The sequence below is a fragment of the Lycorma delicatula genome, chromosome 10, assembly GCF_047948215.1.
Source record: "Lycorma delicatula isolate Av1 chromosome 10, ASM4794821v1, whole genome shotgun sequence".
Classification (NCBI taxonomy): Eukaryota; Metazoa; Arthropoda; class Insecta; order Hemiptera; family Fulgoridae; genus Lycorma; species Lycorma delicatula.
In genome coordinates, this window is record NC_134464.1 from 15,849,716 (window position 1) to 15,869,497 (window position 19,782).

General features: G+C 30.6%; 1 protein-coding gene across 1 annotated transcript in view; it reads right to left on the bottom strand.

Annotated features, from left to right (window-relative positions):
• The window catches only part of LOC142331798 (SH3 domain-binding glutamic acid-rich protein-like), a 62,159-nt gene that overhangs the window by 15,060 nt on the left and 27,317 nt on the right, over positions 1–19,782 (bottom strand). The window contains exon 5 of the mRNA XM_075377916.1: positions 549–648. Coding sequence (XP_075234031.1) covers positions 549–648 — 100 coding nt within the window. The remainder of the gene's footprint in view (positions 1–548; positions 649–19,782) is intronic.

Below are 19,782 nucleotides of genomic sequence, written 5' to 3' on the forward strand. Positions count from 1 at the left end.
GAACTGAAGACAGTAGAAAATAAATATAAATGTATAAGACGCTCAATTTTAACTTTTTTTTAAGCAATAAATATATATAATTATATACACAAAATTTAATTTATCTGCTTATTCTTTTTAAATTTTTTTTTTTTTGTAAATCGCCCGTTTTTAGGGGCTAAAAGGTAGAAACCCCCCTTAAATCAAGACATCCTAAACAATAATTCTTGTATTCTGTAACTTTGAGTTCCATGATGTTATAAAGCGTAAAAATAATTCAAACAGTGGAAATAAACTCACACACAACATATACTTGCATACACAAAAATGCTTTTGTTTTATCATGTTAACAGTTAAAAAAGAGTTGAAAGCACTGAATTATATTATACAGTATTAAGCAAACTATTGTTATATCCTTAAACCAAATTTGATGATTAAAAAAAGAAGCTGATGTTATTAACTAGTTATCACAGAAGACTTGAGATAATAAAAAATAAAAATACAATTGTTACAAAGTTAAAAAAAAGGCAAAAAATGTTAATGTCAAAAACCAGTCACTGAGGTGTCACCTCATCCAGAATATCATTAGTTGCCATTTTATCTTCTTGAACTATTGTGTTATCTGATACTCCTACTATTGACTCTTCTTGTCTTGCAATTGATTCTTGGCTAAATTATAAATAAAATAGATTCAAGAATAAATAACATAAATATTAATAAAAAAAATTTCATAAAATAAATGAATATTCAATAAAATTATAAACTTTAATGTTCAAGTGTACATATGAACACACACACACACACACACACACACACACACACACACACACACATACACATACACAATCAGTGATAATTGAAAATCCAAATAACAAATATAAAATATGTCAGATAATACAAGAAGATATAACTTAAAGGTTATTGATGTATTTTTCTGAAATAAATTTGTAAGAGAACAATGATTTAAAAAAAAATATTTTTATCCAATTTAATTATACCTTCATAATAATCACTGATAAAAGGTAAAGTATTATGGATTGTTTGAATACTTATTAATAAAAGAAGTTTTAGGAACACATCCTTCAGCTTGTATTAACTACACATGGTATGTTCAGAAATTTGATGTCATTTTTAATACGCAACAAAAATTCATCTGTTATACAAAAAAATTGGGTAGAAACCAGCTTTTTCTAAAAAAGGAAATAAAGCAGTACATAAATCAAAACTTTATTAAATTTATGCAACTTATTAAACCGCACATAACCTAAGATACTACAGAAATGACTAATATAATCTTTCTTTACAAATGCAAACACTAAACTGACATATAAATGACATTCTGCAGAAAATTTATGACAAATATTTCTGGGCTTCAAAAGATATTGCTTGTTCCTTGATTTTTAGAATCAACTTGTCAATGTAAATATATATTACACAAAGAAAAAAAATTCATGATGAGGTACAGGTCCAGCAGGATTATGTTTTTGTATAATAACATTTCACCATGTATAACAAACAAATCAAGCCTAAAATGTTACAATGATTTAACTGGTAAATAACTGATTGCCCTCTTTACAGCTCTACACAAAGTAGTATTTTCATTTTTCTGCAGCTTAAGAATCACTTCCATTGCACAAGTTTAAAAATATAAAAAATTGATAGGTCCATATATGATTAAAATCAACTACAAGAAACATTTTGAAGTTGGAAAAAGAAGCTGTGAATAAATGATATGAAATATACATGACAGTTAATATGTAAAGTAATACTAGAATGTATGTTGATATTACTTAATTGTAATATTTTACTGATTTCAGTTTTTGATTTATTTCAAACTAGATCAATTTAATAAAATGCCACTAATATATAGATATTGATAAAAAACTTTTTAATATTTGACAGGGTCTGACTGTCGGTATACTGGTATCATGTGTTTTATTTATGTTCATTTTTATGTTTACATAAAATATCTAGATTGATGTAAACATTACCTGTTAGTGATTTATAGAATACTTTTAGATATTATATTTTTATGTACCCCTTTTTACACTTTTTGTACCTCTTTTTTACTTTTTGTGTGTAATCAATTCAAAATTTTGTTTATATAATCGAAGTGACATGTTTTACATTTGGTTATCTTTGTTTTGTTCTTCATTTTTTGTACTAGTAAGTTAATGAGTATTGCTATGTCCATTTATTGCTATGTCCATTTGTATATGCTATAAAACGTTACTAGCAGTAACTCCAGCTGGAATCAAGCCACCAAAAAAAAGTAGCAAAATTTCTAATCACTATCCTCACAAAAATGAATAAACTTTGATGTAAGTAAAAACCTTCCATTATAATTTACTTAAATTTTATTCAGTTTGTCTTAAAAATAATATGAGGGATGTTAATTAACAAATTGATGTAGAGAAAGTAACAGTTCATTCAATGACAATGAAACTTTTTGAGGGTCAAAAGTTAGCAACCTTGGGAATACATTTAATCAGCTGGTCTATCATAATTAATCTAAACATAACCTCTTTTGCTAATTTCAGATTGTCAACTCCACTTGAAATATATATGCCAGAAGAGCAAATATAAATGCCAGCGATAAGATTTTTGCTATCAGAAGGTGTGAAACCAATGGAAATTTACTCAAGAATGTTGAGACAGTACCTGAAAAGTGTTTAAACCGCAGTAACAAGTAAATTGGGTGGAACAGTTTAATTCAGGCAAAATAAATGTGACTGATCTCCATAGCTCTGGAAGATCAGTTGAAGTTTTGACCACCGAGCTGCAAAATCCCATAAATGATCTTATTCGCGAAGACAGAGTCAAAATTTCCCAAATTACTAGTTTGTGTAATATAAGTGTTACAACTGCACATTCCATCATTCATGACATGTTGAATTATCACAAAATGTGTTCCAGATGGGTTGATTGAAGCCAATAAAGAAAATAGGAGAAACGCTCGAGAAGTTGGGCTGGGAGGTGTTGTCACATCTTCCATACAGCGCAGACCTCATCCCATCCAATTTTCATTTTTTTGGCCCGCTCCAAAGACTTGTTACTCGGCAACCAGTTCGACAACAATGAAGTGGTAAAAAAAGCGGCACAAGAATGATTCAAACAGCAAGGTAAAGACTTCCATGCTGCAGGAATCAGAAAACTCACAAAATGGTAAGAAAAGTGTCAAAATGTTGCTGGAGACTATGTTAAAATGTAGTATAAGTATCATTGTCATTGAATAAACCGCTTTTTCTCTACATCAATTTCTCTTGTTAATTACTGAACGTTCCTTGTAGTTCATTCTGTTAATTTTTGCTGTCAAACTTATGGAAAACCAACCCATTAAACTAATATTTCATGAATTAAGTAGAAATATTAAGAAAAAAAATATTTGTACTTAATGAAATAGCAGATAAAACATTTAAAAAAATGATAAGCTAACTAAAAAAAAAATAAAGAATAAAATAAATGAGCTAAAAATTATTTTAGAAGGATGTAATATATATATATATTATAATAATAGTAATAAGTGATTATAAAAAATTAAATTAACTTCAAAACTGATTTTTTTATATTATCTAAAATTCTGTAATAAAAAATGGTCATGTATTTAAAAATGTCTAATTATCAAATTATTGTAATCACTATTATATCATATATAGAAAAAAAAAGATATTTTATAAATTCATAACTGATAAAAAATTAACATTAATGGTTTCAGAAAATGTCTTGTTCAATTTCTAGATGTCTATTAACTTTATCAAACAGTATAAAACTTTGCACTTTTGTCTAAAACTACACTTATAAATATCATAAAATTGATTATTAACTCACAAGTTTGTTTTTTTTTTTTTTTTACTTATATTTTTATTTTTATTTTTATGATATACATGTTAATGATAGTAAATTTAATAATATTTATATGTTTAATCACTAACACAAGCTTTGAAGTGAAATGATAATTAACATACGTAAGAAGATAAGCCAAACATTACTTAAGCTAAACATTGATAAGAGAGTTAAGCCAAATACTAAACTCTGAAACCAATAATGGAATAAAATAAAGAATATTAAAGAAAATAAGAAAGAAATAAACATAATTTTTATCGGCTTAATTAATGTATGATGTTTTGTTTTTCTCCAACCAGTTTTCCAGCTACTGATGGACCTGGATGTATGTATGTATGTATGTATGTATGTGTGTGTGTGTGTGTGTGTGTGTGTGTGTGTGTGTGTGTGTGTGTGTGTGTGTGTGTGTGTGTGTGTGTGTGTGTGTGTGCGTGCGTAGGCAAATGCAATTTGCCACTATAGGCTTGCGCCAGGCCTGACTTAGCTGCAGATGTAGTGCAATGTAACTTTAAATATACTGGTAAACATGTAGTCCGAAACAGATTGGAAATCGACCAATCTTGAGACGTATGGTTAATTGAAACCCAACCACTAAAGAACACTGTTATCCACAGTTTAGATGTATGTGGTGTATATAATGAGAATGTGTTTATACCTCTTTAAACTATTAAGAACTAACTGATTATGAGCTCTTTGGCACATACCTTGGGCATGTCTGAACCTGCATGAGAAATATCAATAACCTTAGCCGTTCAGTTGATTGCTAGTCATCGTTAATCGTTCAGTGCAGTTGTGTGATAATTTGAAATTTTTTTAACATCAACATTAATCTTTGAAAAAGCTTACAGGAAAGACTCACGCACGTATGTTTGAATCACATTAAAGATTCAGTGAAGAATATCAAATGTGAAATATGAACAACCTCCCTCCTTCCTTGAAGAGGAGGACAACCATCCTTTTCAAGAGCCAGAGAAAATGTAGAAATATGAGCCAACTACTTGAGAAGATTCCTGCCATGGTATCTGAATAATAGTTGAGACTGTGAACACTGATAAAAGACATCACTGCATGGAAACTTTTGCATAAGGATATCAACATGAAAAATGTTTGTTAACAGGATGGTTCCTAGGTTTTTCACATCAGACCAATAGAAACACAGCAAGGAAATTTTCACTGACATGCCTCACCCCAAAAGTTTTCAGAAAATCATCAGTTGTGATGAAACCTGGCTCTACTATGTGATCTTGAGATGAAATGACAGTCAATACACTGGAAAATACTTTGACTGATGAAGAAAGCTTGTCAAAGCGAGCCCAAATTCAAAGCCATTCTTATTGTGTCTTTTGATGACAAGTGTACTACTTTGAAAAATGATTTCCAGAAGATGCAGCAGTGAACCACCATAAAAAAGTAAAGACAAGACAGAAATACAGATCAGATCCTTTGAAAAATGGTTTCATTCTTCATTAGGACAAAAAGCACTGCTCAAATAGCAATTTCTGTGAAGCAGTTTTTGATTGACAAACACAGAACTACATTGGATCATCCTCCATATTCACCAGATTTGGTACCATGTGATTTCTAAATGAAATCTATGATTAAAAGAAGTATGTCGTTTTAAGTCAGTAAAACAGCTGACAGTTGTATTAATACAACGACCAAAAACTGACCTGGTCCACTCTTTTGACCAATTGAAAACAAGACTGCATTGGTGCATAAATAACAATGGGGACTACAGTGAAGACAACAAGCACAGAACTGTAACACATTTAAATGAAGGGAAGTTATGTCAGTCTTGATGTTTAATATGCATCTCGTATAATTCACCAATTCAGTGAATTAACCACCATTTTTTTTACACCTGATTTTATCATACACTAAATGAAATGCCCATACCAGATGTTTTTATCAAATTAATAGTATTATAACGGTAATAATTATGAAATAATCATGACTACTGTATACTGAATTAAGATGTACAAACTTTTTTGATAAAGGTAAAAAGAATAAATATCACATAAAAAATCTTTTAACTATATTGTACAATAAACTTATTCATTCTGAGTACAATACTAAACCTGAAGACTATTCTGGATTCAATTATAATTATAAGAAACATACACAATACAGACACTACGATTTGCATGGCCATGCCACAAAGTAACAACCACCATTGGCTGCAAGCTAATGTAGCTGAAGATTAAAAAGAAAGGCCAGCCACTAACCTTCCTTTCTTTCTTTTTCCTGTTTAGCCTCCAGTAACTACCGTTTAGATAATTCTTCAGAGGATGAACGAGGATGATATGTGTGAGTGTAAATGAAGTGTAGTCTTGTATATTCTCAGTTCGACCATTCCTGAGATGTGTGGTTAATTGAAACCCAACCACCAAAGAACACCGGTATCCACGATCTAGTATTCAAATCTGTGTAAAAATAACTGACTTTACTAGGACTTGAATGCTGGAACTCTCGACTTCCAAATCAGCTGATTTGGGAAGGTGCGTTCACCACTAGACCAACCTGGTGGGCTCAGCCACTAACCTAATAACTATCTATCCCACTTAGTTACATCCTTCTAAAATTATTAAAAATCTATGAAAAAAAGGAAAAAGAAAATCTGTAAAAAAAGTAATACAAAAATAAAATACTAAAATTACTAATTTTATATAAAATAAATAACCAAATCTACAACTACAGTAAAAATCAGTTAAAGGAAATAAAAAAAATAAAAAAAACAAATAAATTAGTTTACTGGAGTTAGAAAAAAACACATTAGTATACAGGTTAAATTTTAGACCGCAATAAAAAAATTCATAATAAACTAAACAAAGTAGGTACATATACGAGTATATTTTCTTATTATAATAAAATTGAATAAACAAACTTTTGCTTGCAGCGAGAGAAAAAAATAACAAATATTTAATTATAATCAAATACCTATGAAAGAAAAATTATACAGCTTAGTTGTACAACCAGTTGTAGATGAATAATTGTGGGGGAAATCTGACTAATAACTTATGAAAGTCTTATTAGAGCCTTTGGGAATGAGATCTAATTTGCTATCTCTGCAGATCAGACTTGAAATCTGATGCTGAGAGCAGTAGTTCCAGACCAGATGAGTTCTTTAAGGTTATTCATCTGCAGAGCAGTTTTGCCTTGCACAGTGAGTTGGCTGAAGCCAAATAAATGCATCAATACGATTGTGTTGTAGCGGTAGTGCTTGAAAATGATGGCAAGCTACCGACTGGTTCTGTTCCTAACAAACATTCACCATGGTCCAACATTAAAAATGTGTTTGATTTTACTGGCAACTGGGAATACATCTGGCAAATGTGTGAATTAATAATACTGCTTCTTAATTCACTGTACATAATGACACGATACAAAAATATAGCCTGGGTCCTACCCAAAGTGAAATGCGATAGCTGACATTCATCAATTTTTCTATTACAAAAGGGTGTAAATGATTTACTCTATGGTAGGAAGGTTATTGTGATACAATCAGAAAAAAGATGGTGACATGTGATAAAAGAGGTGGGGTAGATGCAGGCTCAATCTATTTGCTGCACTCATTCATACATTGATGTGGTTTCTGAAACAAAAAGATGGCTTCTCATGAAGAATATATATAGAGATATATACAGCTGTCAAGAGTAAGTTCTTTCTAAAAACTTTCTCGAGCGAGAGAGCGAGAGAGCGAGAGAGCGAGAGAGCGAGAGAGCGAGAGAGCGAGAGAGCGAGAGAGCGAGAGAGCGAGAGAGCGAGAGAGCGAGAGAGCGAGAGAGCGAGAGAGCGAGAGAGCGAGAGAGCGAGAGAGCGAGAGAGCGAGAGAGCGAGAGAGAGAGAGAGAGAGAGAGAGAGAGAGAGAGAGAGAGAGAGAGAGAGAGAGAGAGAGAGAGAGAGAGAGAGAGAGAGAGAGAGAGAGAGAGAGAGAGAGAGAGAGAGAGAGAGAGAGAGAGAGAGAGAGAGAGAGAGAGAGAGAGAGAGAGAGAGAGAGAGAGAGAGAGAGAGAGAGAGAGAGAGAGAGAGAGAGAGAGAGAGAGAGAGAGAGAGAGAGAGAGAGAGAGAGAGAGAGAGAGAGAGAGAGAGAGAGAGAGAGAGAGAGAGAGAGAGAGAGAGAGAGAGAGAGAGAGAGAGAGAGAGAGAGAGAGAGAGAGAGAGAGAGAGAGAGAGAGAGAGAGAGAGAGAGAGAGAGAGAGAGAGAGAGAAAAGAAGTAAATCATTGCTAAAACTGACCAATAATAACATTAATTATACTTTACTAAGTGCAGAACAATATCAGTAACTGAAAGCAAAGGCAAACCAACAGTGTACCTATCATTAAAAAAAAATAATTTTCGTATCATAAATAATTCCTGATTCACTCTCTTGTGACTAGTTTTCATAATAAAATATTTTACACTATAAATAAAATTCACCAAAAGAGACATTAAATTTTGTGACTTACACCTGACAAGACTGCCTAGAAGATCAACTATACTCTGTGAAAAAACTTTAACCAAAATCACAAACTATTTTTAGGAGATTGAATTACTAACTCTTGGGGCAGGAGAACATAAACAATGCAGTGTGAAGAGGTAGTTCCCTTCATTGCACAACAATGAAAACAAACAAAGAAAAAGAAAACAAAAAAAAAAACTATATCATGACTGGAGATTTAATTCTGAGTTCTTCAAATACTACAAACATCTTGAAAGACATTTAAAAAAATACATTTTATGTCCACGAGAGTATTTTCACTTTCATGGTTAAAAATTCTTGAATTACAAAATTTTGATATTAAGTTTTGTATAATCACAATATTTTTCTTTTAAATATACTTATTCTTTTCGATACATAAACAAATTTAATATACATTTTCTAAGATTAGCCACTTCATTTGAAGTATATTCTAAGTTTTGTTAAGAGTAGTTTTGTGCACGTTGTAAGGGAGTATTTTGGACATGTGTGAAGTAACTATACTGTTGTCACAGCAGAGTGGAAGTTAAATACACAATGCACTTTCTAAGTATGGGTAAATGTCTTTCCACAGGCAGCAGAATCCTGTTTCCCAGTGTACCAGGTGTGTAAATATGAAACTGGAATTTGTCCGTAGATGGCTGCTGTCAATGTAGTTACCGTCAAATCGCATCATTGGCACCATTTTCTTTGTTTGACAGATGACAAAGATTTTCAACTCACAACAATACAAGTTTCATATAACAGCGTAGTTTTAATTAGCATTGAACATGTCAAGTTTTGTACCTACAAACTATGATTTGCGGACAGCATTGATTTTCTGTTACCATTTAAAGAAAATTGCTGCAGAACCGCATCGAATGATTGTTGAAGCTTACTGTGAGCATGTTCTTGGTAAATCACTGTACTTTGAGTGGTTTATAAAATTCAAAAGTAGTGATTTTGATGCGAGAAACAGAGAACATGGTAGACAACCAAAAGAGTTTGAAGACAGCAAATTGCAACCATTGTTGGATGAGGAAGATGCTCAAATGCAACAACAACTCGTGGATCAATTGAATGTAACACAAGAAGCCATCTCCATATGTTTGAAAGCCATGGGAAACATCCAGAAGATGGGAAAATGGGTTGCATATGAACTGAATGAAAGACAGCAAGAAAACCGAAAAACCACTCGTAAAACGCTGCTCGCCAAGTACAAAAGAAAGTCATTTCTCCATCAAATTGTGACAAGCATAAAAGATACTCCAGGCAAAAGGTACAAAAAGGTAACTCCAGGCGAACCATCGACATCGATTTCAGAGCAAATCACTATGGCAAGAAGATCTAATTATAATAGATTAAATCTCCATAATCTAATGTAATCTAATTTTATAATCTATATTATAAGATCTATTATGAGCTGCTAAAACCTGGTGAAACCGTTAATACTGAACACAAAATGATTGATCTGAATCCAGCATTCCGTGAAAAACAACCAGAATATCAAAACACAAAGTGATTTTGCTTCATGATAATGCACCATCACACACAGCAAAACCGGTCAAGGAAACAATTGAGTTCAGGTGGGAAATACTTTCGCATGTAACTTACTCAACAGACTTGGCTCTGATTACTATTTATTTGCACTGATGGAACACTCACTTGCTGAGCAGCGCTTCACTTCTTACGAAAATGGCCCGATGACTGGTTTGGCTTAAAAAAGCAATAGTTTTTTGGCATGGCATTCATAAATTATTAGCGAAATGGGAAAAATGTGTAGCTAGCGATGGACAATATTTAAAATAAAATACTTTTTCTCATTTTCATACAATAAATATGTATTTTCTATTCAAAAATTCCAGTTTCATATTCACACACCTGGTATGTGGTTTCTTATTTTTCTGTGATTTTTTTTAACTTTTTGTGGGATTAATTTCCATTAATATTTGTTAATAGTTTATGTTTTTAGGTTTATTTTATGTTTATTTAGGTATTCATTTTTATTTTGTTTTGTGTATTCTACGTTAAATATTATTTTTATTATACTTTGTATAAATAAATTAGTATAAATATTTTTCTTCATGTATTATGTTGTTATTTATGATAATAAAAGAATACATATAAAACAACTTGAAAAATAAAAAGTATAAATAATTTATTATAATAGCTCAATCTCATCTGATTCTTAAATTAAAATAAAATTTCATTCAAAACATACAGTTGAAAGGGCGAAAAAAAGGTTTCCTATTAGAAACATAAAATTGTGCAAACCGAGACAAAATTATCTATTTTAAATGACTCTGTGATTAAGAATACGGTTAAGGATTACAACAACATTAAACTAATACTAATTAAAAGATTATTAAATTGAAATATTAATTAATAATAAATGGTGAACCACAATAAAAATAGTGATAATAGATAATATAAAATTAATCTGTTATTATGTAAGTGTTAAAAGATAAATTTGTGTTATGACAATGTACTAGTCTACAAAAGGTTATAACACTGGGCGATATTTTTTATATGAATCATAAAAAATGAAAACAATGATTGGATTGTTGTATGTAATATGCTATATATACATAAAGGCAATGGTAAGCCATTTGCCATAACTGCAAAGAACAAAGAAAATTCAGCTACTGAGCTGAACAGGTGGGGCTTTTACGTGTTTTTATGTATTAACTTTTATATGTTAACTTCATCTTTTATATAACAAGTCCGCATGCCGGTGCTGGTGTTATGGAATAGTCAGGTTGTATTGATACTGCATCAATACAAATTTTTCTGGCTTAGGCCAAATTGTGAACTGCTCACAATTTGGCCTAAGCCAAAAAAATTCGCTTTCATACAGTTTTCAAAATAAGGAATATAATTTTTTAAACAGATAACTTTTAAAGGACAATGATTTGTTTAATGTGCAATAATTAATGAGTTTTTTATAAGAAACTTTTAATGGCATTTCAACTCCCCTTGTTATCTACATTATGAAATTACTATTCTCTTGTCAGGACTAAAAATTACTACTACTTCGTAAATTACTTCCAAATTATTATAATTATTACTCCCACCTGATTTCAGTTGATCCAAGTGCAAAAATATATAGTACTTACTTTTTTTTTCTTAATGTCAAATTACTTCAGAAATTCTTATAACAATAAATATGAGATGGTATCAGTAAGTTTCCAAACTGTATTTTATAAGTACATTAGTACTTTACTCACTGCAGTGATTGCACTTTATAATAAAGTCATGTGGAACCCATAGAAGCTCATTGATTACTCACAAGCCTGCGCTATTGTTCAGCAAGTGATTTCAGTATATACATGAATTTCTTCAGTATAATGAATTTTATAAATTTGGGGAGATATCAGTCTGCAACAATTGATAAATTTGAGCATGTGCTTTTTATCTGAGTGAACTTTGGTAAATTGGCTAACAGAACTTTTGAAATGCTTCTAAAATTTTTATTGAACATCATTCTTCAGATTGAGGACAGATTTAAAAATAGCAAGCATAACATTTCAAGTGCTGAAGATTATCAGTTAAAATCAATCATCAACCAGGCAGCTATGTTCCAACAAAACACTAAAATATTTGGGAAAATTCAATAAGTATGTGGACCATTGTTGAACAACCATGAATTCTAGGATATTAAAATTGGTTATAGAACTAGTCATGTAATGTTGAATAAAAGTTTGAACATGTATTACAAGATCGCTCAGACATTCGTTACTCAGCTCCTGTCATTAGGTCAAAAGCAGCGGCATGCTTATATGTAATATGAGCTTTAAATGTGGATAAAACTTTACATTTCATTTTTAGGACCAACATAAGTGATGAAAATTGTTTAAGGGTATGATCTGGGGAAAATTGAGAGGCTTTGCAGCAAAGGGCAAGCTCAATTTGTCTTTTTTATAATAAAGCCACTGTCTATCAAGAATTTGTTCCTTCTAGTGTTGAATTCTTGGTTATATTGTGATGTTTTCAAACATTTAAGAAAAGATAAGCGAAAAAGAAAGTGAAAAAGATGAAAACAAGAAAACTAAAACTGCTCTTTTACCACGCAATGTATGTGCCTGTTTAAACTTTTCTCAAAACAACTAAGATTTTGACACAAAATAACATGGAAGGCATCATCCTATGTACGCAGTAGATTCCTCCTAATCAAGTAGCCAGTGATTTTGCCTCATGCCCAAAAATTAAACCGAGGTTGAAAGCCCACTTCTTGATACAGTAGTTATGCAACTGAGGTTGATCAAATTACAGAACTGAATGACTTTTCCAAAAAGCGTGCAAACATGTTGGGATTATTGCACAGGTTTTCAAGTAGACAATTTAAAAAATTAATAAAGACTACTTTTAAACAATGTTAAAACTACTTTTATACAATGTTTTAGACCCAGCTTGGAAACTTTCTGATATCATTTGAATAAGGAACCGAATGGAAATTAAAAATTTTCAGACTGTAATAGAAATCAAGTGATTTTGAGAATCTTTATTATATAAGTGAAGACTGAAATTAGAGGGGAAAAATGCTCTGCAGCAGTTGCTGGAGAGGCTAAGAACTAATTGATACTATCAGGCACCTTAAATTTATAATAAATTTTAACTAAAATATAAAAACCTTTTTATCACCCAGAATTATAATTTTTAAAATTACAGATATGCAAATCAAACTTGGAAAAGTATAATGTTTGAAAAGTTACATAAAATGGAATGATAAAAAACATAATTAAAATCTAGCTACAAAATTTGTCAGTATATGATAAAAAATTGTCTTACGTTATTAAAAATTACAGGATAATAATGAATGAAATATAAAGAAAAAATTTTCATAAAAAATTCACTTAAGTCTACTTCTCTTTTTTTTGACTAAATAGATAAAATCAGTTCATGTTGAATAATATCTTTAATTGAACTGATAATCTTGGACGACCAACTGTTCCACATCTAAAAGAAAAGAAGAAATTCAACAAAAACGAAGCATCACAAAATTTAAAAAAAAAAAACAAACACAAAATGTCAACAAAATTAATGCTTAGCGAAACATAAAGCAAGCTGAAACAAAACAGTCTGTACAGTTCAAATAGCAGTAGAAGTTCACACAAATGTCCTAGAAAATGAAAATCATAAAAAATAATATAAAAACAATGAAAATACATATTTTACAAAATTATAACTAGCATAACATGCATACCATATGAAAATAATAATATTTTTTATTTACAAAAGGTAAAGAGATAAATTGTACCCTTAAACAATTTGTAGATAGTACAAAGTTAATTATGAATAGCTTTAAACAACATTCTGCCTCGTAATTAAAAAAATCACATTGTTCAAGATTTCTTTTGAGTCTATGATTTGACATACACAAAGATATTAGTCAGGAAAATTCCAATGTTTGAAAAATGGTATCCTAAATTAAATGGTTTGAATACAACTCAGTGTAATTAAAATCTAAAAAAATATGCTATAAGACTTCCATCTATTCTAACTATATTCTATATTCTTGGACTGTTCCGTAATATTCATGAGACTTTTGATAACACCTACACCTAGTTTGTGAGCAACTACAGTCCAGACAAAATTCAAATGTTACTGTTGTCTTAGATGGCAAGAGCCCTGTATTTTTTGTAGAGCTGATCAAATTCATCAATCTAAAGACAGTTTTTTTAAGTGGTCATAGGTGCATGACTCTTAATAGAACTGTGTACTGTTACTATCTTTTGAAAATTTTCCAATTACAATTTACTGTTGAAAATGAATGAGTTTGGTTTGAACACATAAGGAACTTATCTTTAAATTAGGGGAAAGTTCCTGCATACAGTAACCAAGATCATAAATGATGCTCTAAATTATATCCTTACTATGAAGGGAAAAAGGTAATCTAAATAAATTCTAAGGCTGTTTTCAGAAATAAATTTCAAAGCAAGGAAAAGGATACTTATCTAACACCCTTTCCTTTGCTTGGAAAAATGCAGTATCAATTCTTGGAATTAAATAGTGTGTTACTAGGACAAATAAACATTACAAATCACTAGAAGGGAAGAAGGACTCATTTCATCTAAAAAAAAGCTACCTGCAAGGTAAGATGCTTACTTCTGGCTCGCTAGAATTTTGTTGGATAAACTTAAGTTTTTTTTATATTTTACGAGTGATTGGAAGGCTCAGGTTTACTCGCTTGGCACTTTAGCCATTAACTCACTGCCTAGCCACCAGAATGTAATCAGTTACTGGGTTGATCTATTCTTGGAAGTATTATAGTAAGAGACGGTGATTTGTACAAAAATTAGTGGGGATGCCATTCCAGAAACAATTATCTGGGCCTTTTCAAGGAAATGGTAAACATTTTCTGTAAAATAAAAGAATTGAAAAAAAAAGAATAATAAAATAGCTGGAAGCAGGATAATAACCTAATTCTACACATTATCATATTCAAGAGTATGGTACAGGTTTATAAGCGCAACCATGTGGAGTTAAAAACCTTCCAAAAACACATTGGGGTTGGCACTGTGGGAGTGAAAGTGCTCTCTCTCACATGAAGCTTCCTATGTGCACAACAGCCAAACACCACACCACTGGGAACTGTGAAGCACACACTTCAAAACAAAGATTTTTGTAACTTTTTCATAAACTGGAAGATGGCTACTGACATTAAGACTAAGTATTATATATTGTAGTATAAAGTATAAAGAAAGAAAGGACTCACATTAAATGTAATCGATAATACCACATGGAAGTAGGGGGTGCTGCAGTTCCACAGTGCCAATACGCGACCCACCACTAAGAGATAAACAAATCTATCTAGAGAAAAGCTCAAGCCTTCTTCCAGGCAGCAGATGCCTATCCTGTCCACAATCTCATCAGAGACTGAGGCCTTTTTACTAGATAGAGGCAGGGCATTTCTGCAAACTAAACTGGATTTTCTCCAGAAATTAAATAATTAATTAATGAAAATAATTTCTCCCAAAATCAAATAATCAACTGTTTAGCCTGACACCCTCATAAGGGTTTCAAACTACCAATGAGTTAATAGCTGTGTTTATGACACAGGTTAAACCACAGCTTATGCATGCATGTGTGTGAAGAAATTAGATCTTATGACAATTGCTTGTTTTAACCCTTGAGCAGGCGTGCTGGGAAATTCAGTACCCCATTGAAAGGAAATTGTGTATAATGTTAGTATTATTTCATGTACTTTCCATGCATCCATGTATCAAATGCATCCTTTCCCAAAAGCCTCTTTTTTATGTCAGTAGGAGTTAGATGTTAATGCGCAACATTGCTTTAATGCTAAAAGTGATATTTTGATGTGAAATCTATTTTGGGATATCTTCATTCATCCAAAAACTTTAAAAGAGTTTACATCAAGTAACTGGAGAAAAGAAATAAAAACAGGATAAAAAAGAGAAACAATGAAAGTAATGGAATTTTTTATTTTAGTTTTACTAAAATTCTTTTTTCTTTTATACTATTTATCAATTTACTATTTTATACTATTTAAGTCAATTTTTTTTCCTTTTATTCATTTATTTTACTTGACTTGCATATTATATGGTATTATCTTTATGTTACTAGTATATATTTTGCAAAGATAAATTCAAATACTTGATATGAGAACTGTAATCTCTTTAAGCAATTAAAAAGAGAAACAATGAAAGTAATGGAATTTTTTATTTTAGTTTTACTAAAATTCTTTTTTCTTTTATACTATTTATCAATTTACTATTTTATCAATTTTATACTACTTAAGTCAATTTTTTTTCCTTTTATTCATTTATTTTACTTGACTTGCATATTATATGGAATTATCTTTATGTTACTAGTATATATTTTGCAAAGATAAATTCAAATACTTGATATGAGAACTATAATCTCTTTAAGCAATTAAGTGTTTAATATCATCTTATATATTTTCTTAGTAACACAATTTTTTTTTAATAATAAAAAAGGCACAGATATGCATATTATATGCGTATATACACTCATTAACACCAATAACAAACTGATTATTTAAAATAAATTTATAGATACATATTTTTCCCTGATATTACAAATTGGATAAGAATAACAAAGAAAACAAAATAAACAGAAAAAAATACAATACGAACAAGATATTAAGGAAACTAATAAAAAAATTCAACAACATTATCAGAAGAAAGCAGCTACAGGAAATTACAACTATAAAAACTGATAAAAAAACTCACACATTTGTATACAGAAATACATAACATACACAAAAATGTATAATAACAGATACAATTTAAAACAGAATACATATTATTACTGAGGTGTTCTGAAAGTTGCCTGAACAGTGTTTGAGAAAATTTCAAGTTAAAGTATTAGCTTTACAAAGAAAGAGGGTTAAACATCATATAGACATTAATCCTGCTTGTCAAGGTAAGAATCAGCCAAGAAGTCAATTGATTCTTACCTTGATGGCGAAGCACTTAAGAGTAACAAGCAATGTTTCGCTATTTTAAAAAAATAATAATACATCAGAATCTAATTATAAACAAATAAAGCATCTTATCATGTTTTTCAGTAGTGTTTTATAAATTATAAAATGTCTTACAAAATAAGGGAATAAATAATCGTGTATTTATATTCCACGCTGCTTGACCTATCCCTGAAAGTTGATAATAATTTGCATTAAGAAAAGATTAAAGTTTAAATGTCTACATTCTTTATTATTTTTCTTCCATTTTTTTTCTCAATGAATTAACTTCTTGGTATTTTTCACTTTCATAAAAAATTAATCTAAACAATCATCAGCAAACTAATGATACATCTAATAACTGGTCTACAGTATTTTCATATGTAGAAGTACATGCGTATATCCATTTTTTAATAATTAATTGTGTACTTTATGACATCATTCTGATCAAGGTTTTACCATGGTTTCCCTTGATCCATCCATGCAAATGCTGAGGAAGTTTCTTTTTATCCACGGAGTAGCAAATCTACATATCTACCCATTCCCAGTGGAATCTATGCAATGTTCTAATCAGAAAAAAATATTTATTTATTTATTAATAATACCAGCAATGACTTATTTATTTAACAAGGAAAACCAACATAAATATAATACGGGGTACCCAAGAACAGCCGTACTTTGTTATCTGGTGTGCTACCTAGATATAATTATAAATTTCACCACCAGGTGTAGTGATTACTGTATGCTATGGCAGTCTGCAAAATGGCATTTCTTGGTATTATTTTTTAAGCATTCCACGTCAGTTTTACATTTTCTGCAATTTTTTTGATGGATTATCATAAAGAGCAGTCTGCATTAAATCTTGTTTCTTCTTAGGAAAACAGCTGCTGAAACGGAATGATGCTTCAAAATCATTTTAAAGAGGAAGCTTTTTAAAAGTAAGTCACAGGTTTACAAGAGGCTTTTGCATTTCAACATATATCATTTGAAGGAAAATGTTACTTAACGATCTATCAAGGTCTAGACAACCTTGCTGCACAATTAGAAATGACGAGTCTGGAAAAAGTTTGCAATCCCATTTTCTGAATAGACTTGCATGTCTTACTAACAAATTTTAATAGATGATATGAACAGGAAACTATTGCTGCAAAATTTGTGCCTCGGTTGTTCAAACAAGATAAGAGGAAAGCAATCCTGTAAATGTGTGTTGTGATTTGAAGGAGCAACTTCAAAATGATCCTAACTTTTTTTCTAAAGTTGTGACAGGTGATAAGTAAGAGTTGGTACTATGGTTATGACGTGGAAACAACAAACAAGCCACTGGAAATCACAGAATTCACAAAGACAAAAAAAGGATGGCAATTTGATCAAACGTGAAGACAATATGGATTTACTTTATTGATCTGAATGGGTCTGTTCACAGAGACTTTGTTGCTTCTGGACAGAGTGTAATTAGCATTTCTTCAACATGACAATGCCCCTGTCATTATCATCCTCGGCAGCAAAACTTTTATTGAAAAACAAGATGAGCAGGGTCCCTCATCTTCCTTACTCTGCCTGATCCTGCTTTATGGAAATTTTTCTTTTCCCTGCATATGAAAAACATATTCAAATAAAACGTTATTGTACTATAAAAAAAGTCAAAGATAAATCACTGCAAGCCTTGAACAACGATCCTCTTCAGGTATTTCAAAATATTTTCACCAATGGGAAAACCATTGGGACAAGTGCATTCAATCTCATTCTCTTTATAATAATTTTTCAAAAAACATTACAGGTGAATTTGAAAAAAAACTATTTCATTCTACAGTTTAGATTATACAAAATAAATGCATAAAAAATAAATGATTTTTAGCGAGTTCACAATGACATCAGAAAACCTCAATTCTTAATCTTTAAAAACAAAGAAATAAAATCAGATAAAACAGCAATCGCATGCCAATAATATTGTGTGATTGCTAATTATAAAATCTGAAAAGAAGTTTAATAACAAAAATAAAATAAAGAATAAAGGTAACAATGAAAAATAACAAAGCATAAAAAATGCATGAAAAATTTATTTCAAATATTCTCCACAGCTAGCAAAAAAAGTATATAATTCTTGACTTTGAATGTTTGAATTCAATAGACATATGAAACATATTCAACAGACATTCAAACATCTTTCTGTCCTAAAAAATTATAATATATTTTGTTTTTCAACGCAAACATATTCATAAAATATATTTATTGCTTACATTCATCATCTTTTAGGAATCTCTACACGATTTATTTAGTTCCTTAATTAGAGAAAAAAAACAATTTCCAAATACATCTTTCAGGTTTTTGTAACTACGTCTCCTAATAATAGCAAGATGGCAGAGTACCCTGATCATAGGCAGTCGTATTGTAATTAATTAACTCCTACTAACCCCTTACCATATCCTTTATTTTTAGAATAAATACAATGGAAATTGTGTTAGCTGACATGCTGATTCTGCCTGTAACGCTAAACTGGTTACTGTTTTACGGACGTTCAATGTAGTGGTGATACTATCTATGGAACTATTAAGAGACTACTTTCTATCTAAGCTGACAATGTATAAATATAAATAATTATATCCTTTCATTTCTGTTAAAGCTTTGATCTGATAAGCCACTTCATAAATAAAGCAATCTGGTTAAACAATTTTGGAAATGGAATGGCATACACCATCTGCTATACTGGTTTCAATTAAACATATTCTTGCTTGAGTTACTAGCATAATTGAGATGAATCACTGGATACCTATTTCATGAAATATGTGCAGCTGTACTGTAGTTACAGGAAGACAAACAATCATCCAAAATCTTTATTCTTCCACTAGTATAGTTCTTAATAAAATGCTACAACAAATGAATGATTGATGATTTTTACCACAATATATTCGTACATCCAAAAACTTAAATATAAAGATGATACAAACTAACTGTTTCAGATGAATACTTAAATAATATAGTAATGTGGTACAGTAAAGTTGAACTGCAAAATAATAACTCAAAAAAAAAATTGATAAGGTGGATTCAAACAACGAACAACACTATCACAATATTAAAATAAT